General features: G+C 39.6%; 1 protein-coding gene across 6 annotated transcripts in view; it reads left to right on the top strand.

The window, feature by feature from the left end:
- The window catches only part of NCOA2 (nuclear receptor coactivator 2), a 197,534-nt gene that overhangs the window by 150,961 nt on the left and 20,867 nt on the right, over positions 1-25,706 (top strand). For all 6 annotated transcript variants that reach the window (XM_075494787.1, XM_075494790.1, XM_075494786.1 and 3 more), the window contains 7 exons: positions 1,304-1,451; positions 3,629-4,898; positions 13,977-14,187; positions 17,708-17,917; positions 19,943-20,158; positions 20,804-20,933; positions 23,952-24,117. In XM_075494787.1, coding sequence (XP_075350902.1) covers positions 1,304-1,451; positions 3,629-4,898; positions 13,977-14,187; positions 17,708-17,917; positions 19,943-20,158; positions 20,804-20,933; positions 23,952-24,117 — 2,351 coding nt within the window. The remainder of the gene's footprint in view (positions 1-1,303; positions 1,452-3,628; positions 4,899-13,976; positions 14,188-17,707; positions 17,918-19,942; positions 20,159-20,803; positions 20,934-23,951; positions 24,118-25,706) is intronic.

Genomic DNA, 25,706 nt, shown 5'->3' with positions numbered 1-25,706 from the left:
ATAATACTTTAAAACCTTGCAGAACAATATATAACAGTGCGGGGGACAGGGAAAGAAAGCAATCATAACCAGTCCTGCAAGGCTGAAAATCTGGTAGCTCTGCAGAGGAAACTATTTACCAAAGCCATACTTGGAAAACCATGTCATTTCATTACAACAGGAAATATTTAAAGACAAGCAATGAAATGAAGATCAGATGATACTATTAATTAAAAAAAAAAAAAAAGGAAAAAGAACCAGAACCACAGAAAATGTGTATGTATAAAAACAGGAAATTAAAAGTATTTGTAGTGCTTCACTCCTATTTTTTTCCCTGAACAATTATATTAAAATTCTGAAGTTAAGAATTTCCCTCCTGCCATATCTGCAATCCTAATGTAATAGCTTTTGGACTAGGAATTGAAAATGATCAGACTTGTTTCATTGATGGCAAAGAGTGAACAGTAGAATAAATGTTTGGTGATTTGCTTTTCCGTAACATGATTTTCATTTTTAATTAAAGAAATGTCACAGGGTTCTACAGAAGTTAGAGAACTGAATTTGTTGAAGTTCAGATTTACAGTGAAAACTTAAGGGCTGCAGAATATGTGCATTGAAGTAAACCCCAAACCTGAAATGCAGTCATATCTTAACACTGGGGAAGGATAGCACAGGCCCAATTTTGGTTTGGGTAATTGTATTTGTAATTTGTTTGAGCTGTATATTTTAGTACTTGTTCTTTAAAAAGTAATAATTTATTGTTCCAGTTCTTCTTGTTTCTAATTGTTCCCATGTAAGAGATTTATGTACTTAAATTAAAGAAGTAGTAACTGTTACAAGATAATTTAAGCAGGCGATAAGGAGGAAAAGATACAGGCTCATGGAAGCAGATGATCTAGAAACTAAAGGCATTTATATTAATCATCGTGGTGTAGATGATACAGATGAAAAAATGTATGAGGAACAAAAGGACACATATTTGATGAAAAGTGAAATGGACATCGAGGACTTCTTGGTCCACTCCTGAAATATTCTGTATTTCATAGTATCTGTCCTGTTATTGCTGTCGCTCCTTATAGGTTTTCTTTTAATCACCCTACAGTATGTGGGATCCTTTATTCTATATTTTTATATGCATCCCATCTCTTACTTTCAAAATTTTTCTTCTGTTTTGGTTTTTTGGGTTGTTTTTTTTTCTTTTAGAAACTGACGCAGTGTCTGTGATATCAGTGCTGACGGATTTAGAACATCAGATGTTGAGCAACTAAGCTACCTGTACTATAGTTTCTCATTAATTTAATTATGTTATTTTGCTTGCTTGCAGTGCTGAGGCAGGGACTAGCGTTTAGTCCTGTTTATCGGTTTTCCTTGTCTGATGGCACTATCGTTTCTGCCCAAACGAAGAGCAAGCTCATCCGTTCTCAGACAACTAGTGAACCTCAGCTTGTAATCTCCTTGCATATGCTTCACAGGTAATCCTCACCAGTTTATTACATCCACACTCTGCAGAGAGACAGGGAAAGTAAGAAGTTGCCAAAGCAAATATGTTGTTTAAGGCTGATAGACGTTCACTTGACCTAAAACTGATAGCATGAAAACAAAATAAGTTTTTGAATTCAATGCTTGCAGCAGGAAAAGACTGTAAGATTATTTCAGGACTTACAAATGGCATGCTGGATTTTCACATCAAGATCTTCCATTAAACATACAAAATTTCCTTTAATCTCATGTTCTTAATTTCAGTATTTTAATTTCCTGTATTTTGCATAGTAGACACAAAAAACTTTCCAAATGCAATTAAATCTAGAAAACTTTGAAGGATTAAATTCCTGTAGTTCACAGTCAGTCATATGTTGGGCCTCGGTCTTCTTTAAAGAATAGGTTATGATTATTAGAACTGCATTGTAGACAAACTGCATATTTTAACTCCTTGTCTCTCTTCAAGCTGTGTCTTTTCTGGTGGTTGGAGTAGTGGCTTTCATATGTCCAGTCCTGAGAAATGCCACCACTATTAGTTTTTAAGAAAAAAGGCACAGGCGATAATATGTTAAAGTCAAGGATAAGTAATCACTGACCTCAGAACTTCAATGTAAAATTTGAATTAAGTCATTGCATGTCCTGGTATACTTCTGTCAGGTTTTGTTTCAGGTTTTATTTGCTGATTATAATTACAATGCTGTTTCCCTGTGTCCACAGTATCACTTTTTTGAGAGGAAGAAAACAGCTCTAAACATAATTAAAACTGAAACTGTTTTACAGAGATTGTAGATTTGGAAACTGACCTGACCAAAAGCTGTCTGAAATTTATTTTCTTTGGATTGCTGAATATACTTGGTATTTCATGAAGTGCTAAATTTTAAATCTACAAAAGCACTGTTAAGTTAAAAATGGTACTTGCAAATATTCTTGCTTTTTTTTAGCAGAACACTGGTACTATTGTATGTGTAATAAGGTTTTAAAAATCCACCTCTCTTTTTATAGTTAATGTCATTCACCTTTGCCTTTATACCTAGGTAACAAATACAGAGTAACAAGCTTCACTATTCTGTGTGCTTCAGTTCTTTCACTTCTTATGCTTTAGCAAAATGCAAAGGTTTATCTGCACTTATCCTGTGCAAGTAGGAATGGTTTTCATCTCATCGAAAATACATACTAGGAATGTTCCATTAGTATTTGCTTTTGAAAGTCCAGAGTTGATTTGATTTTTCTCAGAACCTAATTTTTTTCTTCCTAATCTACTTGACTCTGTCTCTTTTATAGCTTTTAGCATTTGGGAATATGTCTGATTTTTCTGATTTAAGTTTTAGCACAGAAGTAAAAAGTATATTGCATCCTCCCATAAACTAATTAAAATCTACTGAGGAAAAGAGAAGTGATCTCCAGGTGCTCTCACAAGAGCTTTTTCTCTGTGTCTCTTCTGTTTCCTCTGTCTTATAGCCTACAACTCTAAAATATGAGTTTCAGCTCCTATGTGTGTGGCTTTTTTCTTTCTTCTCCTCTGTTCCTAAACACCCATGCAGGACTGGATTGCTAACAGTCTGTTCCCATTCTGAAGTAGTATCCAGTAGTTCTCTTGGCTCACAAGCTTTTTTGGAGCAGTATCGAAATATTCTGGCAGCATAGAAATGCAACTTTTTCGACTTTCCTTTCACTATGAACTTGGTGGGCAAATAGCCCACTCCGGGCTTGTGGGGGGGCTAATTCAGAAATTCAAAACTCCAGCAAACAGCTGTCCACAGCTGTCTTGTAAAACATGTATTTGTTTGGGTCATAATGTTTCAGATGAGATTTCTCTCAGTTCTAGAAGTTAGCTATTGCAGAATTGTAGGGAAAAGATATACATTAAAGGGAGAGAGTCTGAAATTGTAACCTATCTGCATTTCTAATGACATTTAAATGAAGTATAATTTTGTTTTTCCTCTCTTCCAGTGATTTGTTAATGAGGTACTGAAAAACCATACTGTTAATGTGCAGCCATGTTGGGAGTTGCATATCACTTCTGTCAAATTGTCAATTTGTTTTTAATTGTAGGTTTGTTGTGTTATTTTAAAGCGAGGTTTGGGGTTTTGCTTCTTTTTCTGTAATGTAATTGCAAGTTGGCCACTGTCATTTTAGCTAATGGGTTGTTTTTCTTCCCCTTGCCACATAGAGAGCAGAACGTCTGTGGAATGAATCAGGATTTGACTGGACAAGGAATGGGGAAGATATTGAACCCGATTAGCTCCAGCAGCCCTGCCCATCAGGCCATGTGCAGTGGGAACCCAGGTCAGGATATGACCATCAGTAGCAATATAAATTTTGCCATAAATGGCCCAAAGGAACAAATGGGCATGCCAGCAGGCAGGTTTGGCGGTTCAGGGGGAATGAACCATGTGTCAAGCATACAAGCATCCACTCCTCAGGGTAGTAACTATGCACTAAAAATGAATAGCCCCTCACAAAGCAGCCCCGGCATGAACCCAGGGCAGCCAAACTCTATGCTTTCCCCAAGGCATCGTGTGAGCCCTGGAGTGGCAGGAAGTCCTCGCATCCCACCCAGTCAGTTCTCCCCTGCAGGAAGCTTGCATTCACCCGTGGGAGTCTGCAGCAGCACAGGAAATAGCCATAACTACACCAACAGTTCCCTGAACGCACTTCAGGCCCTCAGCGAGGGCCACGGCGTTTCTCTAGGATCGTCGTTGGCTTCACCTGACCTAAAAATGGGAAATTTACAAAATTCCCCTGTGAATATGAATCCTCCCCAGCTAAGCAAGATGGGAAGCCTGGACTCTAAAGACTGCTTTGGACTATACGGGGAGCAATCGGAAGGTACAACTGGACAAGCAGAGAGCAGCTGCCATTCAGGAGAACAGAAAGATAACAGTGATAGCAACATGCCACCGGTTGTCAGTGGTGAGAGACCTGATGGACAGAATAAACTGCATGATGGAAAAAGCCAGACAAAGCTCTTACAATTGCTGACCACCAAATCGGATCAGATGGAGCCTTCGCCTTTGTCCAGTACCATGGGAGACGTTAGCAAGGACTCCACGGGAGGGTTGCCTGGGTCTGGTTCGGCACATGGAACCTCGCTCAAGGAGAAGCATAAAATTTTGCACAGACTATTGCAGGACAGTAGTTCTCCTGTAGATTTGGCCAAGCTCACAGCAGAGGCCACAGGCAAAGAACTGAACCAGGAGTCCAGTAGCACAGCTCCTGGTTCAGAGGTGACTGTTAAACAGGAGCCAGCGAGTCCTAAGAAGAATAATAATGCACTACTTCGCTACTTGCTAGATAAAGATGATACTAAAGATATTGGTTTACCAGACATACCCCCAAAACTGGAGCGGTTGGACAGTAAGACAGACCCTTCCGGTAGCACAAAGTTAATAGCTATGAGGACGGAAAAAGAAGAGATAAGCTTTGAGCCTAATGAACAGGTAAGCAAATCTTTGCATTACGTGTGAATGAGATGTTCTAGGCCTGCATTCCTGCCATCTTAATTTTTTCCAGACATCCCCTAAGAGTGATTTCGTGTCACTTGAAGAGGCTATTACATGTCTTTTGAAATCCAGTCTTCACTCAGTTTTCCAGTTGGTGTTACTAAGTGTGATCATCACTCTGTCTCAAAGAACAGACTCTGCCTGGGAGGAGATGGATAGCACAGGGACTGAACGCTGGGGAACTTTCCCAGATGGTAGTCAGACGAAAAGAAAATACTGCTCACTGTTGGTTAATGCTAATTTATTGACAGCTTTTCCCATAGGCTGTTGTTGAGCTGCTGTGGGCTAGATGGGCTCTTGACCTAGTCCAGCACAGCAACTACACTTCTCCCATGTAAAGCAGGTTCATGCTCAAGGACAGGAGTTATTTGAAATGACTGATACCAGCTTTGCATTACTGGTCTTTGTGCTATACTTGATCCACAAATTAAAATCAAGGCAAATAGACTTCCCTCGCTTCTGTGCCAATTAAGGGGGGTTTGTTGTTGGTTTGGGTTTTTTTTGTTTTTGTTTTTTTGTTTGTTTTTTACTTAAGAAGTTTCTATATTCTATATTCCCCAAGTTCCCATGGATGATTAATTGTTCAGCACAGAGATCATGTCTTCCTGTGCAAGGTTATCTGCATTGAATTTTCCATTCAGAATTTCTTTGCGTTCTATGCACAATTGCTTGTTGCTCTGCTGCCCAACGTATTAATAAACTATATGTTGTTAGGGCCTATGCTAAAAAGTGTTATTTCACAGGCCTTCATGCAGAATTCACTTTCAAAAAGCACCAGGTTCACATCACCCGGAATGCTCCAGTTTTCAGAGCTTTGCAAGAAAAAGGGATGCAGCAAAAGCAATTTGCTACTTCAGTATTACTGTTTGTTTTATTTATAAAATGGGTAATTACAATATCAATTTTAGTATAAGGCATTTTCTGGGGAGTTTATAACTAGCTGGAGTTAATGATCCTTAGCTTTGTCCTACACTATCAACTCTCCCAGCTGGTCATTAATCCCTAGGCAGTGCCCTGTGCATGAAGCCTTAGTTTGTAAATCATGATCAGATCATACAGTGTGCAAATGTTCATGACTCTCATTCACAGCCATGTCCTTCACTTTTAAAATATTGTGTATTTTTAATGTGCAGACTGGGTTTGAGCTTGTTTTATTTTTGTGAATCTATTGTATTTTTTATTATTGTGTGTATATAAATACATAATTTTTTGTATTTTCTATATTGTATTTTGAGGCTGAGGAGGGATAGACAACATTTTCTTAGCCCTAAGTCATAGCATTGGATTTTTTTTTCTACTTTGTCCTTTTTGGCAGTCTCTAACCAGTAGACAGTTCTTTCAACAGTGTTATAACCACAAAACGTAGAGGCCAAACATGCCACTACATTGTGGACGCAGCATTGTTAAAATCTCAGTTATCCAAGTGTCTCCTAAGGTTACTTCACTTCTTGTGTTTCAACAGAATTTGACGGCTATTGCCATTATGTAGAAGCAATTGTGGTTTTTCAATCCTTCCCATGCTTTAGGGGGAAACTGAGCCAAATTACACTAATTTCTACAGGGATTAATCCTCAAGGCTGGATGTTAGTTTAGTTCTGAATATAGCTACTATTTTGCAGTGCCTGTAGAGGGAGGGCTTAGATTCTCCGTGAGAACTTATGCTTTGTTAAGCTAGAAAAACACAGATATCAAGCAATTCACAGCTAAACTGGCAAGAATAAACTATTGTAAAAATATCTAATAGATTACAATTCCTAATCCAGATCCTACTCATTGAAGTCAATACTGGATTGAAGGCAGAGATCCTTCAGTCCTCAGTATTTGATACTGGACAAGAACGTAGAATTTGGTAATCACCAAAAAAATTATGTCTGTCTAAGTAGATCAAAATCATGGCCTTCAGATGGGTTACTCCCCAAGAATTAAATTTCTAAAAGAATTAAAATTTCCTTTTGCATGATCTCTGTGGAGTAGACAAGAAACAGCTTAGCTTGTGAACCCATTCACAAAGAGCAGCTTTTGTCCCCTCCAGAAGTTAGCTGTCCAGTCCAAGGTAGTCCTACGAGCTCCTTTTATCATTGACAGAAAAATAGAAAAATACTCCAGGATTTTTCTTATCTTATCCTAACGTGTGTCTAAAATAGGGAAGGTAAGCTGCTCTCTAGTGATGTTCCCCTTGACTAGTGGTAGCCTAGATGGCTAGTTTAAACTAGCTGCCTTACTTTTTAACGACTAAAGATAGGCAAGTTGCCTCTCAACCTAAATGTAAACATGTAAGACTGACTTCAAAGAAAGAAGACTTCGGTGTCTAAGAGCATTGCCAACCTCAAGCATTTGAAAATCAGGTCCCCAATATTATGAACTTTGTAAGTGACTAGTCTGTTCATTTTTTATTTTTAGGCTTTGTGTTTCAGAGGTCAGGGGAGGGATTTGAGGGGGTTGGAGTATGGCCTATGGATGTATTGCCTTTTCTTAAAATTTGAAGACGGAGATCGTCTCCCACGAGAGAGGGAAGCGGAGGTACGGGAAGGTCCAGGAGTTGGGGCTGTTCAGAAAACCACGAAGCAGTGCAGGAGTCGTGATAAAGTGGTAAGGGCTGAAGTGCTGGGGCTTCCTCAGCACCTAGGCAAGGGGAAGCCAGTCCCGCAGCTGTGATGGAAGGCTGCTGGATAATGACAGAAGGGCTTTTGTTGCTCCCATTGGTTGTAAATAGAGTTTTAAAACCTACTTAAAATGCAGTGAAACCTGGAGCTGAATAAACAGGACAAGTCCAACGTGGAGTAGGAGAGGAAATGGTGGGGAATATAAAATAATGTAAGCGTTTATCTAGCTGAAGGCCAGGCCTTTAAACAAATAACCACTTTACCCCAATTATAAAATCACTGAAAATATTTAGCATCAAAAACTCTTCAGCTTTGGAAGACCGTCTCCCACAGGAAGTGCTCATTGCCTAAATTTAGATCAAAGCTGGAACTATTTAGTACAAGACTAGAACACAGATTCTTGTGCTAAATTCTTCCATCCTCCTGCGTCCTTCCCCCCCGCCCCTTCTTCCTCCCGTATGTAAAAATTAGCCGTGTGCTTGTGTTACCTATTTTGCAGGTTTATTTAAAACTTCTCCTCCCCGAGGAATGTTGTATTTTTAAGTAATTAGTCACTGGAGTGTGCAGTTTCTCTGGAAACTGCAGCGGAGCGGCAGTGGGATGGCCTCTGCAAGGGGGATCGGGGTGTTGGGAGGCAGCAGAGCCATTACGTTTTCTCCTTTTACTTTTGGTGTGACTTTCTGAGCAGGAAATGCTTTGAAGTGCACCACTGTACTAAAAATAGCAGTCTTCTAGGTAGTGTGTTTAAACATACACTTCTGCAGAGAGCAGCAACTGACAGGAAGCCTTTCTCAAATGGCAGAGAATATTTCCAGTGCCGCCATAGCTTTTTCCCTTCCTTGGTGGGATGATGGTTATCAAGCTGTATTAGGCTGATTGCTATTCCAGTTAAGGCAGCTGTGTGGGAGAGGATGAAAGAGAGACCTGCTGGGGAGGCTCAGCGGAGCTTTTCCTACAGCACCAACAGTCGTAGGACTGTTGCCATCAAGCACCACGAGTGCTCATATCGTTCCCCACTATTGAAAAGGGAAGGCAGTGGAAACACGAGTCCTGATTTGCTACAGATGTGTTTTATAGGGCATCCCTCAGCAGTAAGCCTACGTGTCCCTGCTGGTCCACCAGCAACTGTGGAGCTGCCATGGTGGGACTTCATCCCGCACCCTCCTTCCCTGTGCCCCACTGCTTGTGCTGTCTCTCAAAAAAACCCTCGTCATGCTTCTGGCTGCAGCCAGCACACGCTGCTGCTGGTCGGGAGCAGCCCGTGTAGTGGTCGGCAGATGGTCAAATCTGACAAGGACCGGCTAACAGCTCGGGGGAAGGCGAGTGAAAGTGCAGGGGGATGTCAGAGAAACGTTGTGTGCTGAACAGTGGTCAGGTATTGCCTTGCTGAAGAAACATTTTGTTTAGCCATATTGTTTTGCACTGCCAAACTCTTCCATAAAATTGGGTGTGGATTATTATGTTCATATTACAGACTGAGAAACTAAGATGTAGAAATTTGAAGTGGCTTATTCTCTGAGAAAGAACTTGGCCTAGTGCAGAGTAAAAGCCTTCTCTCCATAAGTGTACTCTCCTCTTTTTTAGCCAGCAGACAATACAGACAGCCTGTTTGTCTGACAGGGACTTTGCAATGCCACAGTCTCCACCAGTGCCGTTCCAGAAATCATCTTAAGCATGTACCTTTTTGTCCTAAAACTCAGAAACTGTTCTGGTGTTCCTCACGCACTTTGTCAACTCTGCTGTCCTCTTGCTTTATGTGGAAACCAGTATCTTCTAAAATATAAAATATTTTCTTTACACATGCCCCTCATCTTCCAAAAACCTATTTCTTGATGTCCAGAATCCATTAAATTCATGAAGGACATTGGTTTCTTCTTGAAATTCTATCAAAAACTTAGAATGGGGATTCCATTTGCTGAATGGCTTTCAATTAGAGTTCTGTTTCCAGAAGTTAGTAGTAGATTAGCCTGATAATATAATGGGATTTCTAGCCAATTGTTTGTTCAATGCAGTTACCAGGGAGAAAAAGACTATATTGATTCCACTTCAGATTTACTTTTTTCCTTCTTTTTATAATCCTTTAATTTATGGCCAGTTTGGAGCAGGGATTTGGTTTTGTTTACCTTCTGTGGTCAAATGTTTTGCCCATGCTACAGAAGTCGCTAATGAGCTAACTTGGGGTTTATATAAGGCAGGTATAGTTTCAAGTTGTGTCCCCACCAAAAGACATCGGGCTTGAAAGGAAGAAAGCCCAGATGCCTCTGTCATACGTCGTCATAAAGGAAACGTATACATGTATGAAGTCTAGAATACAGGGTCTCAGTGCAAGCCACGGGCATTGCCCGTGGTGCAAAAGAGATCTCCAGGGAGTTTAGGATCTTATCCAGTCCTTTACAATCCATGGAAGCTAGACTTTGACATAGAAACTTTTGTACGCCAAACCTCACCTTGAGGTGTAACTGCCTTTCAGTAAGCAATTAACACTTTAATCTACCTTTCTCTACATGATGGTGATAAGTACTTTGAAAGTAGGTACTTTTTCAAATGCAAAAATATTTCTAAGCACAATTTGTCTTATATTTTCTGGTACTTAGTGTCCCAGTTCTGTGGAGATTGTTATAATTGTGTTGCTTCCAGATAGTGAAAATATGTGCAGGAGAACTTTCTTGTGATGCTTAGCACTTTATCAGGCTTTTTTTTTTTTTTTTAATTCATGACAAATAATTGCTTTACACAGAGGTTAGGGTGTGCCTTCTATTTACATAAAGTTCAATTTAGACCATTAACAAAATAAATATAGAATATAAATTCAAGAAAAATCCCATGAAACTAACCAAGTAAATATTTTAATGCTAGTTTCTGCGCATATGGTGCCATTGAGGGTGAGTCTGGAAGGACTTAGGCAAACATCATAGCTTGGTGTTAATTCTAAATCTATTTTGGAGCTTTTGCAGCAGTTGAGAACCCTCATCTCATCAAAAAATAAAGATAAAATGTTTGATATTGATTATGTTAAGCAAAAACAAAGGAAGGTTATGTATTTGTGGTGTTATAATACATCTGTTGTATTTGGCCTTTCTTTGCCACTTCCTGAGAGGAATTAAAAGCATCTTGGGGAGTGCAGTTTTCTGACACATTTGGATCAATATGTTCTTCTCTGGCTTTGTTTTGGGTTTGGTTATTTTTTTACATCTGATGTTGAAACAAAGAATTGCAGTAGCCAGAATGTTAAAAACAACAACAACAACAAAAAGCAAAAAAGACACAAAGTCCTGCACAAAACCAAACAAAAAAAACCCTGCAACATATAAAACTTCCCTTCACTGTTGGCTCAAATATGTTTAATGAAGGCCATATGTCTTAATTCTCCCAAAAAGTACTGAATCATCCTTCTATAATTTATGATACTCTACATCAAGTCTCCTCTACTGGCTCTTGCAGTCTTCTTGTACCAGATCTCCCAGTGCTCAAAAGGCAGCTCCTATAAACATTGCTCACAACTGTCTCTCGGAGCAACTTTTCTGCTTATCACCTGTCCGCACAATGATTTAGGCTTCCTATAATCACATTTGATTCCTCCTGGCTCTGTGTTTTCTGTTGGTGTGCTGTGTCCACCCAACTGCTTGTAAAGTGCCTGGAAGGCAGCGAGTCAGCAGGGGGATTTGTCAAGAGCAGGTAATGTCGGACCAACCTGTTTGCCTTCTGCAAGAGGGCAGTGGGCTTTTTGGCATAAGGGAAGGAGCGTATGCCATGTGTCTTGTTTTAAGTAAGGCTCTTTGGCAGTCTTACGCATGGCATTCTCGTAAGCAGATTAGAGATGCATGGTCAAGACGAAACTGCTGCGAATGGGTAGGAAGCTGTTTGGAAATCCTTACACACAAAGTAGTTATTTAAGGATTCACTGTCAAAATGGAGGTGCTACAGGAGCTCGTGCAGCATCTAGAGCTGCTCAGTGTTTTAGTTAACCTAAATGACCCAATGAGAGAATAGAGCGTATGCTTGGTAAAGCTGCGTGTGACACTTGAATGTCTGCAAATACACTGGAGGACAGAATTCACATTCAGCTGCAACCAGGAGATATGGAGGGAAAATCTTAAGAGAACATTCAAGATGAACAAATGCTAATTATTATAATTAGTCAAGAATAACATCACAGACTTTAAAAAAAAAAAAAAACGAGGGGACAACTGGCTAGATAGGACTTTTTCAGAGCTGTGTCTAGGGATCATAGTGAGCACAGGATGAGTGAGAGTCAGTAATGTCATGTAATTAAAAAAATCACAGGCTTTTCTGGAATATGCCATCAGAGCGTACTATGTGTAGAGTAAATTTTCTGCTATACTCAGCAGTTGTAAGGCTTTGTCTTAAGTCCTGTTCTGGACACGGTACTTCAGCAAAAGTGTGGATCAACTGAAGACAGTCCACAGGAGCAACAAGAGTAATGAGAAGTCTAGAAAACAGATTATATGCTGAAGAAAGTTCAACAAGCTGAGATTGTTGATTAACTTCAGCTTAAAACCCAAAAATGCACGTTTTCAAATACAGAAAAGGTTAGAAAAAGAAAGGGGAATACAATTTTGTTCTCCAGATTCAAAATATGACAGGAAGGAAGGGCCTAAATTTCAGTGAGGGAGATTTTGCATTGACACTGAGGAAGAAAACTCAAATAGTAAGGATGGCAGAGTGCTGAAACCAATTCCCCCGGGAAGCTGTGGATTTTCTGTCACTGGATGTCTTTAACAAGAGGCTGTATGAACTTCTTTAGGGAATGGCATACACTGATTTTGCCTTGAGGCTTTAAATTTCTTCCAGTCCTCTGATTCTGTGATTTCCTACCATTTTGCCAGTAACACCAGCCTCCAGGTCACCCACATGCTGCCTTTTAACCGAGTAAACTCTTTCCTCTTCTGCACCATATGTTCCAGTCTGTAAGACTCGGAGGTGATGTGGAAGGAGTAAAGAGTAATACCGTGTTTATCTACAGCCAATCATCCAAAAAGGGTATGTAGAGATGTAACCTTGAGGCATCTTAGCTACCTTTGAATAAAATAGCTGGGCTTCCCAGGAGCAGGTTAGCTGTGGCAGCAGGAGTTTAGGTCGGACTAACGTGCAGTGCTTCCTAGCTAGGCTGTGAGAGCCTCGGCAGGTAGTTTAAAGCCATCTCAGGTATTTCTACGTTATCCTGTGGTCTGCGGCATAAGCTTGCTCTCAGTAAGTAACAAGTTCACAATGCGACGGTAGGACAAAAAAGAACAGGAAGAATTGTATTTCAGTTGTGTGCATGTTTGTGGTGGTGTTTCTCAGTTCCCCATCCTTCATGGCTGGCTGCTCACTCTCTGCCTCTCTTCCGTCATTGCACATTTCCTAATGAAGGCACTGATTTTGAGTAGTTTTTTGTTATAAATACTGTCATGAAAGGTTTCCTGTGCAACTTGGTGGTAACTGAGACTGGACTGCCTGTTGGTAATGATTACCCAAAAGAGTTTTACCCTATTTAAAGGTTTGGGAGTGGAGAATATACATGTAATAATTTCCAAATTTCAGTCAGAAAAAGATCTTAATTCTGAGGGTTTATAGACAGACCAAAAAAAAATACTGGTGAAAATCAACATTTTTAAGAAAAACATGCAGGTCAGTATTTATGTTAGTATAGGATGAACTTAACTTTTTTCCCCATCTTCATTTCATGGTAAGTTTCTATGGAATTGAATGTAACGATGTCTTTTTTTTTTTTCTTACTCTAGAGAAGTTATTTTCACTGATTTGGGAAGCTGTGAGCAAAATAAATTCCTAGACCTAGTAACTAGCTGACAGGTTTTAATTTATAGAACTTCATTGAAATGCGTATTTCTTGCCAGTTAACTTATATAGAGTTATTCAGTGTTAAGGTTTTGAATATAACAAAGAAAATGCGTATGGGGAATTGTTTTAGCCATGAAGCAACTTTTCCGTCGTATGCTTTTAATCAAGTCATAAAGAGACTAGAAATATGACTGTACTGAAAGGAATATTGGTTATACCTACATAAACCCCCATTTTCATCACTGTTGGATCTCTTCCCCTGCCAAGTTATCCCTGCTGTCTACACCCGTCCCAGAGCGCACAGGGAGAATCGCCCCTTTGCCCGAGGTACAGCTGGTATGGCTGTTTGCGCATCCCGATGCCGGGGTTTTGAGGGGGTGCCAGTGCCACAGCGGGCTCCCCAAATGCAAGGCAGACGAGCCCAGGGAAGCCTGCAGAGTCCCCTTTCAACAGCTTTGTGAGCTTCCTCCACATCGGGCTTCTTGCAGGAAGCATCCGAAGCCGGTGCAGGCGTAGCAGTGGCGGGCTGCCTGGCTTGGCGCGAGCAGGACGCCGACAGCAGGCGAGCAGCGACGTGTACTGTGGGTTTGTGTGTTTTTTTTTATTGCAGCCAGGCAGTGAATTGGACAACTTGGAGGAGATTCTGGATGACCTGCAGAACAGCCAGTTACCGCAGCTTTTCCCAGATAGCCGCCCAGGCGCGCCAGCGGGCTCGGTCGACAAGCAAGCCATCATCAATGACCTCATGCAGCTCACCAGTGACAGCAGCCCCGGCGCGGCTGTGGCCACGCAGAAACCAGCAATGAGGATTTCACAGAGCAGTGAGTCCGCCTTCCACCCGCGCGTAGGCAAAGCCCGCAAAGCCCCGGAGCGGCGGCCGCGGTGCCCCGGGGCCGGCCGGGAGGAACCGGCACCGCCGCCGCCTCCTCCGCTTTGCGCGGTGACACAGCGCCATCTGCGGTCGTCCCGCTCCCAAACCGGAGGTCGTGTCTCGGTCGCCTTACGTGGAGGTTGTGTCTCGGTCGCCTTACGTGCCGGTTGCGTCTCAGTCGCCTTACGTGGCGGTTGTGTCTCAGTCACGCAGCAGCCTGGGGATCCGTGCCCTCCGAGGAGTTTTAAGGGGCATCCTCAAAAGAAACGGAACGTCCCCTGCTGTTGTTAGAGGGGCTGCTGCTGTGGCGGGGGCTGTGGCGTGGAGCGCGCATGCATCTTATCGCTCTCTACAGCTACCTGAAAGGAGGTTATAGCAAGGTGGGGGTCGGTCTCTTCTCCCAAGTAGCAGCTGACAGGACAAGAGGAAACAGCCTCAAGTTGTGCCAGGGAAGGTTTAGGCTGGATATTAGGAAATTTTACTTCACTGAAAGGGTTGTCAAGCATTGGAACAGGCTGCCCAGGGAAGCGGTTGAGTCGCCATCCCTGGAGGTATTTAAAAGACGTTTGGATGAGGTGCTTAGGGACATGGTGTAGTGGTGGTCTTGGTAGTGTTAGGTTTATGGTTGGACTCGATGATCTTAAAGGTCTTTCCCAAGCTAAACAATTGTGTGATCTTGTGCTGATGCAGGGCGCTCCTTGCCAGCAGCCCTTTTGGTAAAAGGCACGAGAGAGGCTTTTCTAAGTGTGAAGCAGAGCCTTCTTCTAAAACCACAAGATTAATAGAAAGACCTATGATTAAGAGGAATGCCCAAGTTTAATTTGAAATTGTGGCTTTTAATTGAGTCACTTCCAGCTGATGCTGTTCCTTAACTTTATTAATTAACTTACAAATCAGTGTCGAGGTGTTGGTCTACCGCCATAGAATAATGGAAAGCGAGCAAGACCGGAGTCTTATCAGCTACGAATGTTGAAGAAAATAGCATAAAAAGCCACCACTTCAGTTTTTTTCTCCTGTTGGCTAGTATGGCTGCATCTATTTACCCCTTAAGCTGGTGGGTTTTTTATAAAATATAGGGCGTAGATAATATTTTTAGCCATTCTGATTATATTAAAATAACACTGTGCCACTTTCAGATGAACTCAAATTATTACTTAGAAATGTTAAACCACTACAGATCCATAAACTATCACTTGTTATTAATGTTGCTCAGAGAAAGATGCTTGGATTTAATGTACTCGGTTTTGTAAGTAGGGGGGTACTAAGAGCAGCAGCACATGAGTCAGAAGGAAGTCTCCATGCATCTGAAATCTTTAGCATATTCTTTCTGAAGCAAGGTCTGCTGGTTTCTTCCACTGTAGCCTTTTGGCTTTCCAGAGTTAACCTGGCTTTAAATCTGCTTTCAAAGCTACCGGCAATACAGTAACAGTATGATTGTAAATGAGAGTGTCTTGGTGGTTAGCAGCAGTTCTGTAAAAGCAGCATCCTGTTTCCCATGTAAATTAAAACCCTGAAACTTTTTCCCCCAGCTCAGCCTTGTATCTGTGCCTGATTCCCCTAGGGAACTTCTGCCTTGTTTTCAGTAGAAGAGCACACAGAAAACAGGTGCACAGAACTAGTGAGTGGCTTCTCATATGCTCACGGAAAAGCAATGTAGAATGAATTCCAGATCATACACAATTCCAAAAGAGGTTTAGGATTTTAAAAAATTTTTTCTGAAGGAATAACCAGCTTTCATTTTACAGGTTTTACATGAAAATACTTAAAATATTTTTATCTGTTTAAAAAAAAAAATACAAGACTTGAAAGCTGCTAGGTTTGCCAAATTGCTAGAGTTTGTTGTGTGGGGGACAGGGAGCCTCCTTCAGTCCCATCCTGACCAAGAGTAGAATATGTGATCTGAGCACCATCACGTCTCATCAACTGTGTTGTTATTTTGTACTGCATTTCCAGCTTTCCTTTTTGTAGGATCAGTGGGTGCTGGCAAAGCTACCCATATAACAACTTACTCATCTATGTGATTTTTTCAGACTTCTGGGGCAAACTGTTGTGAAACTGTCACTGAAGTTCGGTTTTGGTTCAATCCTTAGATTTTATGATGCCCCTAAGCTTGGGAAGGTCATTTTTTTCTCATAAGTAAGTTTTGTTTGAACAGACAGTCAAGACAAAATTTTGATCTCATGGTTAGGAATTAGGTGTATGTGATGTGATGTATTTCCTATACACACATATAAGCAAATTCACCTGGCAGAGGACTTATATAAAAAAAAAAAAAAATAAATTCAATAAGTTCATACAGTCCGGTTTTATAAAATAAGAAGAAAAGTCAGAGACCTTTGTAATAAGACGTTACTGTACTTTTTAACAAGCTTAATAAACCTCATCTAAGTTCTCAAATTCAAAAGTATCACTACTGTGATCTAAAATAAGAAGGAAGTTCTTTAACTTCTTTGTAATATGGTGAATATAAAAATGCAGAAGGCACTTTAAGGATGCTGTTATATCAGAGACTCTCCTAGGGGAAGCTATCAGGAAGTATTGCAAATAATAAGTTCACAAAAATGGTTAATTTATTTGTATGTACTTTGCTGGTATCATTGGAAATGGAATCACAGGCACAAGGTCAGCGGCTGATTCATGTTTGAGAACTAGTTGTGCACATAGGGCATGCTTTCAGGCATTGGAACGTCGCCCAAACACCAGCTGAGCCAGATGCTTGCTGGTCAAGGTCTGAAGCTCACTTTTCTGAGACAGTCTGCAGTTTTCTCTGCAGAGGCTGATTTTCAGAGCACAAAACACCTCAACAGAAGAAAATAGTTATATAAAGGTGACAGTAACGATCAGGCATGGTTCTGTTTACCCCAGAATATTATGGTGTCACAGCTCTGCTTCTGGACCGCTTATTTGTTGTTGCTGAATCATGGAAGTATTTATTTTTATTAATGACAAAAAACATAAAAAAAATTAGGAGGGAGATGTAGAAATGGGGCTACAGGATCCGATATAGACTCAGTCTGTCCTTAATTTTGGTAACTTCTTCAGGGGCACAGCTTATGCTGGAAAACTTTCAAAACTGAGATAATACCTAACAATCTGCCTCAAGATGACATCTGCATGCAATTACAGTCCTACTAGGTAGAATATTAATCGGCAGTACTATGCACATCACATAGAGGTATATTTTGCTGTAGTGGCTCTTCTGTAAGTTAAATTGCATCATTCAAAGTTTTAAAAATATAAGTCATATCTGTTTTCATGTGAGAATGTTCCATTTTGAAATTTACATAAAAATGTCACGAAGGGATGTTTCTCAGACAGATATGGAGTGGGTAAATTATGCAGCATTAAATAGCTCAGCCCAAGAGCTTAAAGTGTGTTTGGGTTCTTTTTTTTTTTTTTTTTTTTTTTTTTTTAACAAGTAAAGTTTCCATTCTTGTAACTTTGCTTTTTTCTTTGCTCCTCCTGTCTAGCTTTTAATAACCCACGAGCAGGGCAACTGGGCAGGTTATTACCAAACCAGAATTTACCACTTGACATCACACTGCAGAACCCAACAGGTGCAGGAACTTTCCCACCCATAAGAACGAGTAGCCCCTATTCAGTGATACCTCAGCCGGGACTGATGGGCAGGAATGAAGGGATGATAGGAAGTCAAGGAACTTTAGGCAACAGTAGCACAGGTAAGATGACTTTCCATGTTTTTTAAACATCCTTGAGTAACAGACTATAGCGTGTGTAACTTAATGTTGGGGTTATTACAAGTACAAGTTATTATAAGTATTTTCCAAAAAGTCTGAAAAAATCGTGTTTCATGGGCTGTTATGTATTGGCATATTTATTTTTAACTTCTGTTTCTGCATATTTTTAGTCCTGCTCTTTATGCACTGCTTTTCACCTACCTGAAAACTTCTAGATGAACATATTTTATTGGCAGTTAGAGTCTGTTCACATAAATGTTCCAGATTCAGCTGAGGCTTAGACAGGTAAAGATCCAATCTTTCTGCCTCAAAAAAGCAAATAAATGAACCACTTCTCTGGAGACATAGTTCTTTCAAAACAAAATTGTGGGCAGTACTGTTGCCCTTATGATGTGTATCTCTACAGACCTTGGTTTTGCCTTCAGTTATCCTTTATTTATTAGCCTTAGTTCTCATTTTAAATTTAAAAAATGCCGATATTTTCATCATTTTCTGAAACATAAACTTTTTTGAAACCGTCAGATGTTGCAGTGGTATTACCTCTTGTCATGGATTATGCCTGATCGGTGGTGCACTGATTTCTTCATGTTGCCCTAGTACTGTACAAAGATCCTGTGGGGAGTTTCACAAGAAAAGCCTGGCTGATTGACTTATTTCAACTCGTACATAGTCTGAGACTGTCCAAGTGTGCAACAACTGCTAAAAGCTCTGAGTAAATAAATGGGTATTGTAAGTCCTTTCAGCTGGCTATATTCACTGTCAAAATTTTATATTTAGTTTGCATCAGTATTACAAAAGACATGCTGCCAGACACTGAAATATCCTATTTAAGCAGTTTAGAGGTCAACTTGTAGTCTTTCAAGTGTCCTATTACTTTCATGTTCTGTATACATATTAGAGGATGTTACTCATCTTATGTATACAAGTTAAGAGAGTATTATCTGTGTTCCTGCCATTTGCTCTAGCACACCACATATTTCAGCTGATAGAATACGCACACAAATAGAACAAACCTGAGGATGTAACACTGAAGCAAATTTTGTAGAGCAGCTGAGGCAATGACCCTCTTCAGAGGGTTTTTCTGCTTGGTTATATATCACCAAATAATTGAACTGACAAGTAATAATTATTTGTGTGGCTTTTAGTATTCACTTAAGGATACTGCAAAATGCAACTAGAGAGACCAGTAGTCCAATCTGAAATCAGTGTTTTATCTGCTCTCTTGACTGTATAAAATTGAAATGTATAAATACTACGAATGCATGTCTTTGGGTTTGGGGGGTTTTTGTGTTGGGGTTTGGTTGGGTTTTTTTGGCTACTGTCAGAGTGTAGTACTCTATATATTCCAAGTGTAAATAAACTGTATCAGTTGTTTACAGTAGATGTAGGAGGACTTCCCCTAAAATAACGGTAATGAACTTCAGCATCTATCGGAAAGTTCCTGTGAGTAATTTCCCTGCACCGTATATTGGTTTGAAATTATCTGGGTGAGCCTTGAAGCTAAGAAGGCTCTAGGTTCTGAATGAGAGGGCTTGCCAGAAGATGTTTGCAGAATGCGAATTTAAATTTAATCCTAATTTGTAACCGTGTGTGGCGATAACATGTTGTTAGTCAAGTCTTCGTTCTCACTTAGCACTTGGAAAGTAAAGCACTGACACACACATCAGCAAACGTGATTCATTTCCTGAGGAAGGAAGTTAGGGCTATCCACACACCCTCAGCACCTGTTGCAGACTACATGTGGGAACACTTACTCTGAACAGCGTTTCGGAAATGATAAAAGGATCTTCCTCATGTAAAATGTATAATAATCTCCAGTCCCTTGACTAAGCAGCATAAGGCATCATTCTGTAGCTTTGCACATCTGGACGGGCAGTTGTGGTACAATGTGCTTTGAGTGAAACTACTGCATTTTTGTTGCTAAAAATGTAGCTCATCAGGCAGTTGTAATGCTAAAGCTGTTCTGAATCATGTGCCAGCACCTAAATCTGTTTGGCTTTTGTGCAGGAATGATCGGTGGCAATGCCCCTCGGCCTGCCATGACATCCGGAGATTGGGGCAGCCAGGCTCCTGCTGTGAGGGTGACCTGCGCACCCACAGCTAGTGCCATGAACAGGCCGGTGCAAGCAGGCATGATCCGCAACCCCACGGCCAGCATCCCCTTGAGACCCAGCAACCAGCCTGGCCCAAGGCAGATGCTTCCATCTCAGGTCATGAATATGGGTAAGTCAGGGCACGCGTGGAGTTGTGCTTTTTGGCATATGCTGGATTGTCAAAGATGAACCAGAAAAAATGAAAAAGAAAAAAAAAAGACTCACTTCAATTATAGATTTGATGAGGACCCTATTCCACAATGGAAGTTGCCTGTGGAAGTGGGAAGGAAGGTGTGTAAAACACTAACTTTTAACGCATATATTGATATGAACAATTCTTGCTCCTCTGTAGTGCCACAGTGGTGCGGCCAAAGAAAGAGGATATGAAGTTGCTTTTGTTTATTAGAGACTGTGGGGTTTTTTATGAGGAAATGCTGGGAACATTGTCATTGTTCTTGGTCACTTTTAAAGCAAGTACATTATTATAATGACTCTATATGCTATCCCTTTTTTATGCTTATCTTACTAATTTTTTGCATCTGTGGTGTCATATCTGCTGTTTTGTGGTTTTGAACCACTTTCGAGTTCTCATGTTATTTTCTCAAATTTTAAAAGCAATTTTTAACAAAAAAATCACGATGCTTTTAAGTGTAATGTTACTGAAGTCTTAATGTTTTTGTTTGCTTTTACTGTAACATAGATAATTCAATGGAAAGAATTAACATGAAAGTACATTCTTTTCACAGAAGTTATGTGGTCATTTTTCCTTGATTAGGGCCATCCGAATTGGAGATGAACATAGGAGGACCTCAGTATAGTCAACAGCAGGCGCCTCCAAATCAGACTGCACCATGGCCAGACAGCATCTTGCCTATAGATCAGGCAACTTTCGGTAGTCAGAACAGGTGAGTCTTACTGTCGCATCAAAACACGGAGAGATTTTACAGGCCCATATTTTATACGCCTCGTGGAAACAAAGCCCTACATAAAATACTCACCAAATGTATATCAGTTTAATGCTTATAATATTTTACACTCGTGCAATGTATACATGTTACAGTACTACTTATAAATGTTCTCGTTGCCATTTAATGTGTTGGAAGAATTGGAAGTTCTGTATCACAGTGAATGCTGCCAATGCTTTGGGTGGTTGCACCATTTTCACCTCTCGAGCATTAATATGGGCATGATTGTGTCTGGTTTTGCTGGTTTTAGTGTTAACAGTTATACTTAACACTAGACGTGGAAAAATGCCAGAGCCTTTGTAGTTATAACATAGCTGTCTTTTCCTGCAACGGAGTTGTGTTTTAAGTAGTGCAGGACATCGTTAATTTCTGTTTTGTTTGGGGCTTTTTAATTGGCCTAAATTCTGTAAAAGGTGAGGACGGAAAGATGAAGTGAAATGGAGGCTGCCTCTTCCCTGAAGTTAGCTCCTTCTCAGGTATCCAGAACCACAGTTTGATCACAAGTTATTAACTCATATGTAATATATGAACTTTGTTCATTATTAAGACTTTTAAATAATGCCATGTCTTCTCCAAAAAGTTTGCCACTTAAATTAGAGAAATTATATATATATATATATATATATATATATATATATATATATATGGACTGTATAAGTGATGCAAAATGGACAGATAAAGGAGAAATGTTGAAATATTTTGAATTGCATGAGTTGGAATATTTTTCAGTAGTAAATGGGAGCAGTGCTGAAAAGAAAATGAAGAGGAAGCAGTTGAAAAAAAGTGTGTTTGAAGAAAGATTAATCTTTTGACTACATTCTCTTAATTTTCATTATGAAAGGATGTCTGAAAATATTACCTGTAAATTTAAGTGTGGAATTTTCTCTGTTAATTTTCCCACTTTTTCATGCTTTTCAAGTTGTTTCCTGGTGCTAATCTCCCCCAGTTAGGGTCTCTGTATGCCAAAAGCACTGTTCGTATAACTTAATTATTCACTTAAAAAATGACACCATAAAATAAAATACAAGGCCATGTTTGGTCAGCAAGCCAAGCAGATAATTCTTCCAGTTCATTAGCTTTGCGTTTCTCATAATTTCCTAGTAGCTGAAGATGGTGAAAAAAATTCCCATTGCATTGCATCTGAAAAGTAATCATATTTTGATCGTTTACACCCAGAGACGATGAATTGTTTTGTGCTGTCATTTCTTATTTTATTAATCCCTAGGATTTATATTTTTATAATCTGATTATCATCATGAGTATTACATTTGATAAAAGTTAAATTGTGAGTAAAAATAATTCTTTTAGAGAAAAATTAAACATTATCATTGTGGTATATAAAAGAAATGGGGAAAAAACAAAGTAATTGTCATTGCTTAACATGCAGAATTTGACAAATGTTTTAAAGTTTTTCTTACCATATGTATTTACAGTTTGAGGGAGGTTTTTGGCTAGCCCCATTGATTATTTTTCCAGATCATAGATCCCTTCTTATAAGTCATCTTTAAAGTTTGCAAGCAATTTGATTCAAAGGATTTTTTTTTTTTTTTTGCTCTTCCCTTTTACTGATTTATAATTCCATCTGTGAGAGTTATAGAAACTTTTCTATACATGAAATTGATTAATACTTTGCGGTGTTTTAAAGGTACATCATATGTATCCTTTTTTTTTTTTTTTTTTTTTTTTTTTTTTTTTTTTTTTTCAGTCCAGGATCTAATTTAAAAGAATATGGTTTTGTTAATTTTCCTGCTTGCCATCCTTTGGGTTTTTAGGTGTATAGCCTGATGATGCAGCTCTTTCCTTCTGCTTAGCTTTGACATAGAGATTAGACTTCCATGGCAACGATATATCTCATTATGGAAACTAAATACACAAACATGTTTCTTTGTTTTTCCAAACAGACATGTAAAAAGGGTTCACATATAGTGCTGTTTCCTCCCTCCATGTGTGACAGCTTTTGTTGTCTCTGAGTAATTATCTGGGATGAGATTCTGCCATGATGTGCATATAGTAGCCGCCCTTGCTTGCAGAATGCTTTGCTTTTTATATTTTCTATTGTAGTCTTGTAGTATTGTGCGTGAAGTAGGGCTCGTGTGTGAACTGCAAAACAAAAATATGTCATTTGGCTGCAGATAAGGTGTTGTTTCAGATTTAGTTTGTTTCTCAGTAAGTTTTGTCCTTTGGGTTTGGAATAAACCTTTATTCTGCCTTTGTAACTGTGAGTGTGCTTTGCATACAAATTCAGGGGTAAGCCAGCACACTCTGCCTGACAGTAACCAAATTCTTGCTGACACCTTTCTGAGGCACATAACCGAGTGCATAAACTGGTACCCAAGTGTGCAATTCTGTAAGATGGGTTGAGCTGATGCAGTGTTTTGCCGCAAACAAAAAGGGGAATGTCCTTTCCTCCCTACTGCCTCATGCTTCTGGCCAGCTCTTCCAGATGTTCGGTTTGTGCGAGCTCAGACAATCCTCAGACCCCTCTGTGACCTGTTCGGCTTGCTTAGTCTGATAGAAAATCAGTTAAGAAGAGTGTCTATGGAAATTAGTTCTTCTTCTACTTGTGATAGTATACTTAATCTAACGTCTAAAATTCAAAGTTACATTTAGTTAAAAAAAAAAAATTATTTAACCTTCTGTGTTCAGTGACTATATTCTATACTGACTTCTCCGTTCCTCTGTTGACCCTGTAATATGAAATCAGCACTCGGGCGTCCCTTTGGTGTGCTTGCTCACTTGCTGGATACACCGTGCTTGTAGGGTCTTGACAGGCATTAATCACACTAGTTATTTCTTTGAGTAGCATACCTTTCATCCAGAATAGTTTTCTAAACAAAATTGGCAGCGATTAAAATAATTTCTGTCTCCACTTGTTAGTTCAATTTGAGTACTAATCCTCTGATATTATTTCTTGTTTTTCAGCAGCTGTTTACCAACGCTGTGTTCATGTTTTCACAGGCAACCATTTGGCAGCTCACCAGATGATCTCTTGTGTAATCATCCTTCATCAGAGTCACCAAGTGATGAGGGTGCTCTCCTGGATCAGCTTTACATGGCATTAAGGAATTTTGATGGCTTAGAAGAAATCGACAGGGCTCTAGGCATACCAGAACTAGTTAGCCAGGTATACTGGACATTGCACTGCATGTTTTAGGTATTGCATTTAAAGGATGCGTTGTCAAGGTGGAGGTAAAATGTGTGTCAAAGAAGGGGATTATAAAACACTTCTTGCAAGCTAGGATGGAGTTACATATTTTTGTGGGAGTTCATCTAACAGTTCAATGTCACCTGAAAAGCTTCCTTCAGCCCCAGGTTTACTCTTCCTTCCTCTTCTCTGCCATCCTCACCTAGCTCTCCTTCTTCTGACCTGTGCTGAGCCACTTTGCTTTATGCAACTAACCTGACCTAAGCCAAAAAATTAACAGGCTTCTGCTTATCTCGTGGTCAGAGGAACAACTGTATGGGAGAAAGGTACAGCAACGGGGTATAGGAAAGAAGAAAAAAAGAACGTGAAGACCTAGGAGCAGAGGAGTAAAGTCAAGACCTTTGTGTGACGGGGGCAACAAGCTTTTGGATGAGCAAACCTGTAACGTGTAATTTCACCCATAGTTTTTCCCTTAGTTGATTAATGTGTGTTAAGGGATGAGTTTCACCTGAAGCAGCTGATTTCATTCCAACCACTTAAAACTGTAATTTTTTTTTTTTATTACAAACGTGCTTCCTAAACTTTGCAGCATGAATTTGTTCTATTCTTTTTCATCCATTTTTTTTGCCCACAATTATTTTTTATTAGCTTCCACTTGGTTCTTTTCCATTTCAGTGTTATATGATGCAAAAAAAGTGTGGTAAAAAAAAAATAATTGGGGGGAAAAGTGAGCGCTTGATGTTTCTAGCATCAAAATGGTATTTCCAAAAACAGCTGTATGTATCTCTATAACGATTTAATATTCTCGGACAAGCCTAGAATACCTATTTAATTTCCCAGCACTCATCAGCATCCTGAGCATAACTCTGAACTAGCTCTGCATTTTAGATATGAAGTGGGACCAATGACATCCTGCTTTGGACATGAGAAAACTATCTCCAAGCCTATTTGGTACAACACAGAACTCAGTGAGGTGTTAAGCTAGAGATATAATTTATTGCTGAACTTCAATTTTGCAGTGTGACACTTTCAGGCAATATGACATAGCTTTTGGAACACCACCACCAGAAAAATATGAATAATGTTTTATTTCAGACTAAGGGGTAAATATCTTTCTATTTAATTAGTATCTCAGTGGAAACAGTTAAAGAATTTTGCAGGTAAGAGAACTGTTGCATTCTAGAACATGTTTTTAAAATATCCATCAAATGTTTTATAGGAGCTTAAAGTCTTTCTTTCATGAGGGCACTGAAATTTAGATTAACTTGATTTCCAAGGTCAGTGTGGAATAAGCTATAAAATTATTCTGGCTAGAGCAAATATTAGGGGAGTATATAGAATAGAGTTTAGAATTGTGTTAGCTTTTTTATGCTGATGGATAATCAGTTTGTGTGAAAGTGTCCTGAAAGAATTAGGCACTCTGTTCACATTAGCTTCTGTAATAGTTTCAGGCATCTTTATTTGAAGTCATTATTTTGTTTAAAGATACTGATAAAAACCTACTTTCTTATCCTTATTCATTTGTAACGTCTTTGAATTTATCTCGGATTCAATGGCAAAAATATGCT

Source organism: Mycteria americana, chromosome 2 (genome assembly GCF_035582795.1).
Source record: "Mycteria americana isolate JAX WOST 10 ecotype Jacksonville Zoo and Gardens chromosome 2, USCA_MyAme_1.0, whole genome shotgun sequence".
NCBI lineage: Eukaryota > Metazoa > Chordata > Aves > Ciconiiformes > Ciconiidae > Mycteria > Mycteria americana.
This window is presented reverse-complemented; position numbering and strand designations above follow the sequence as displayed.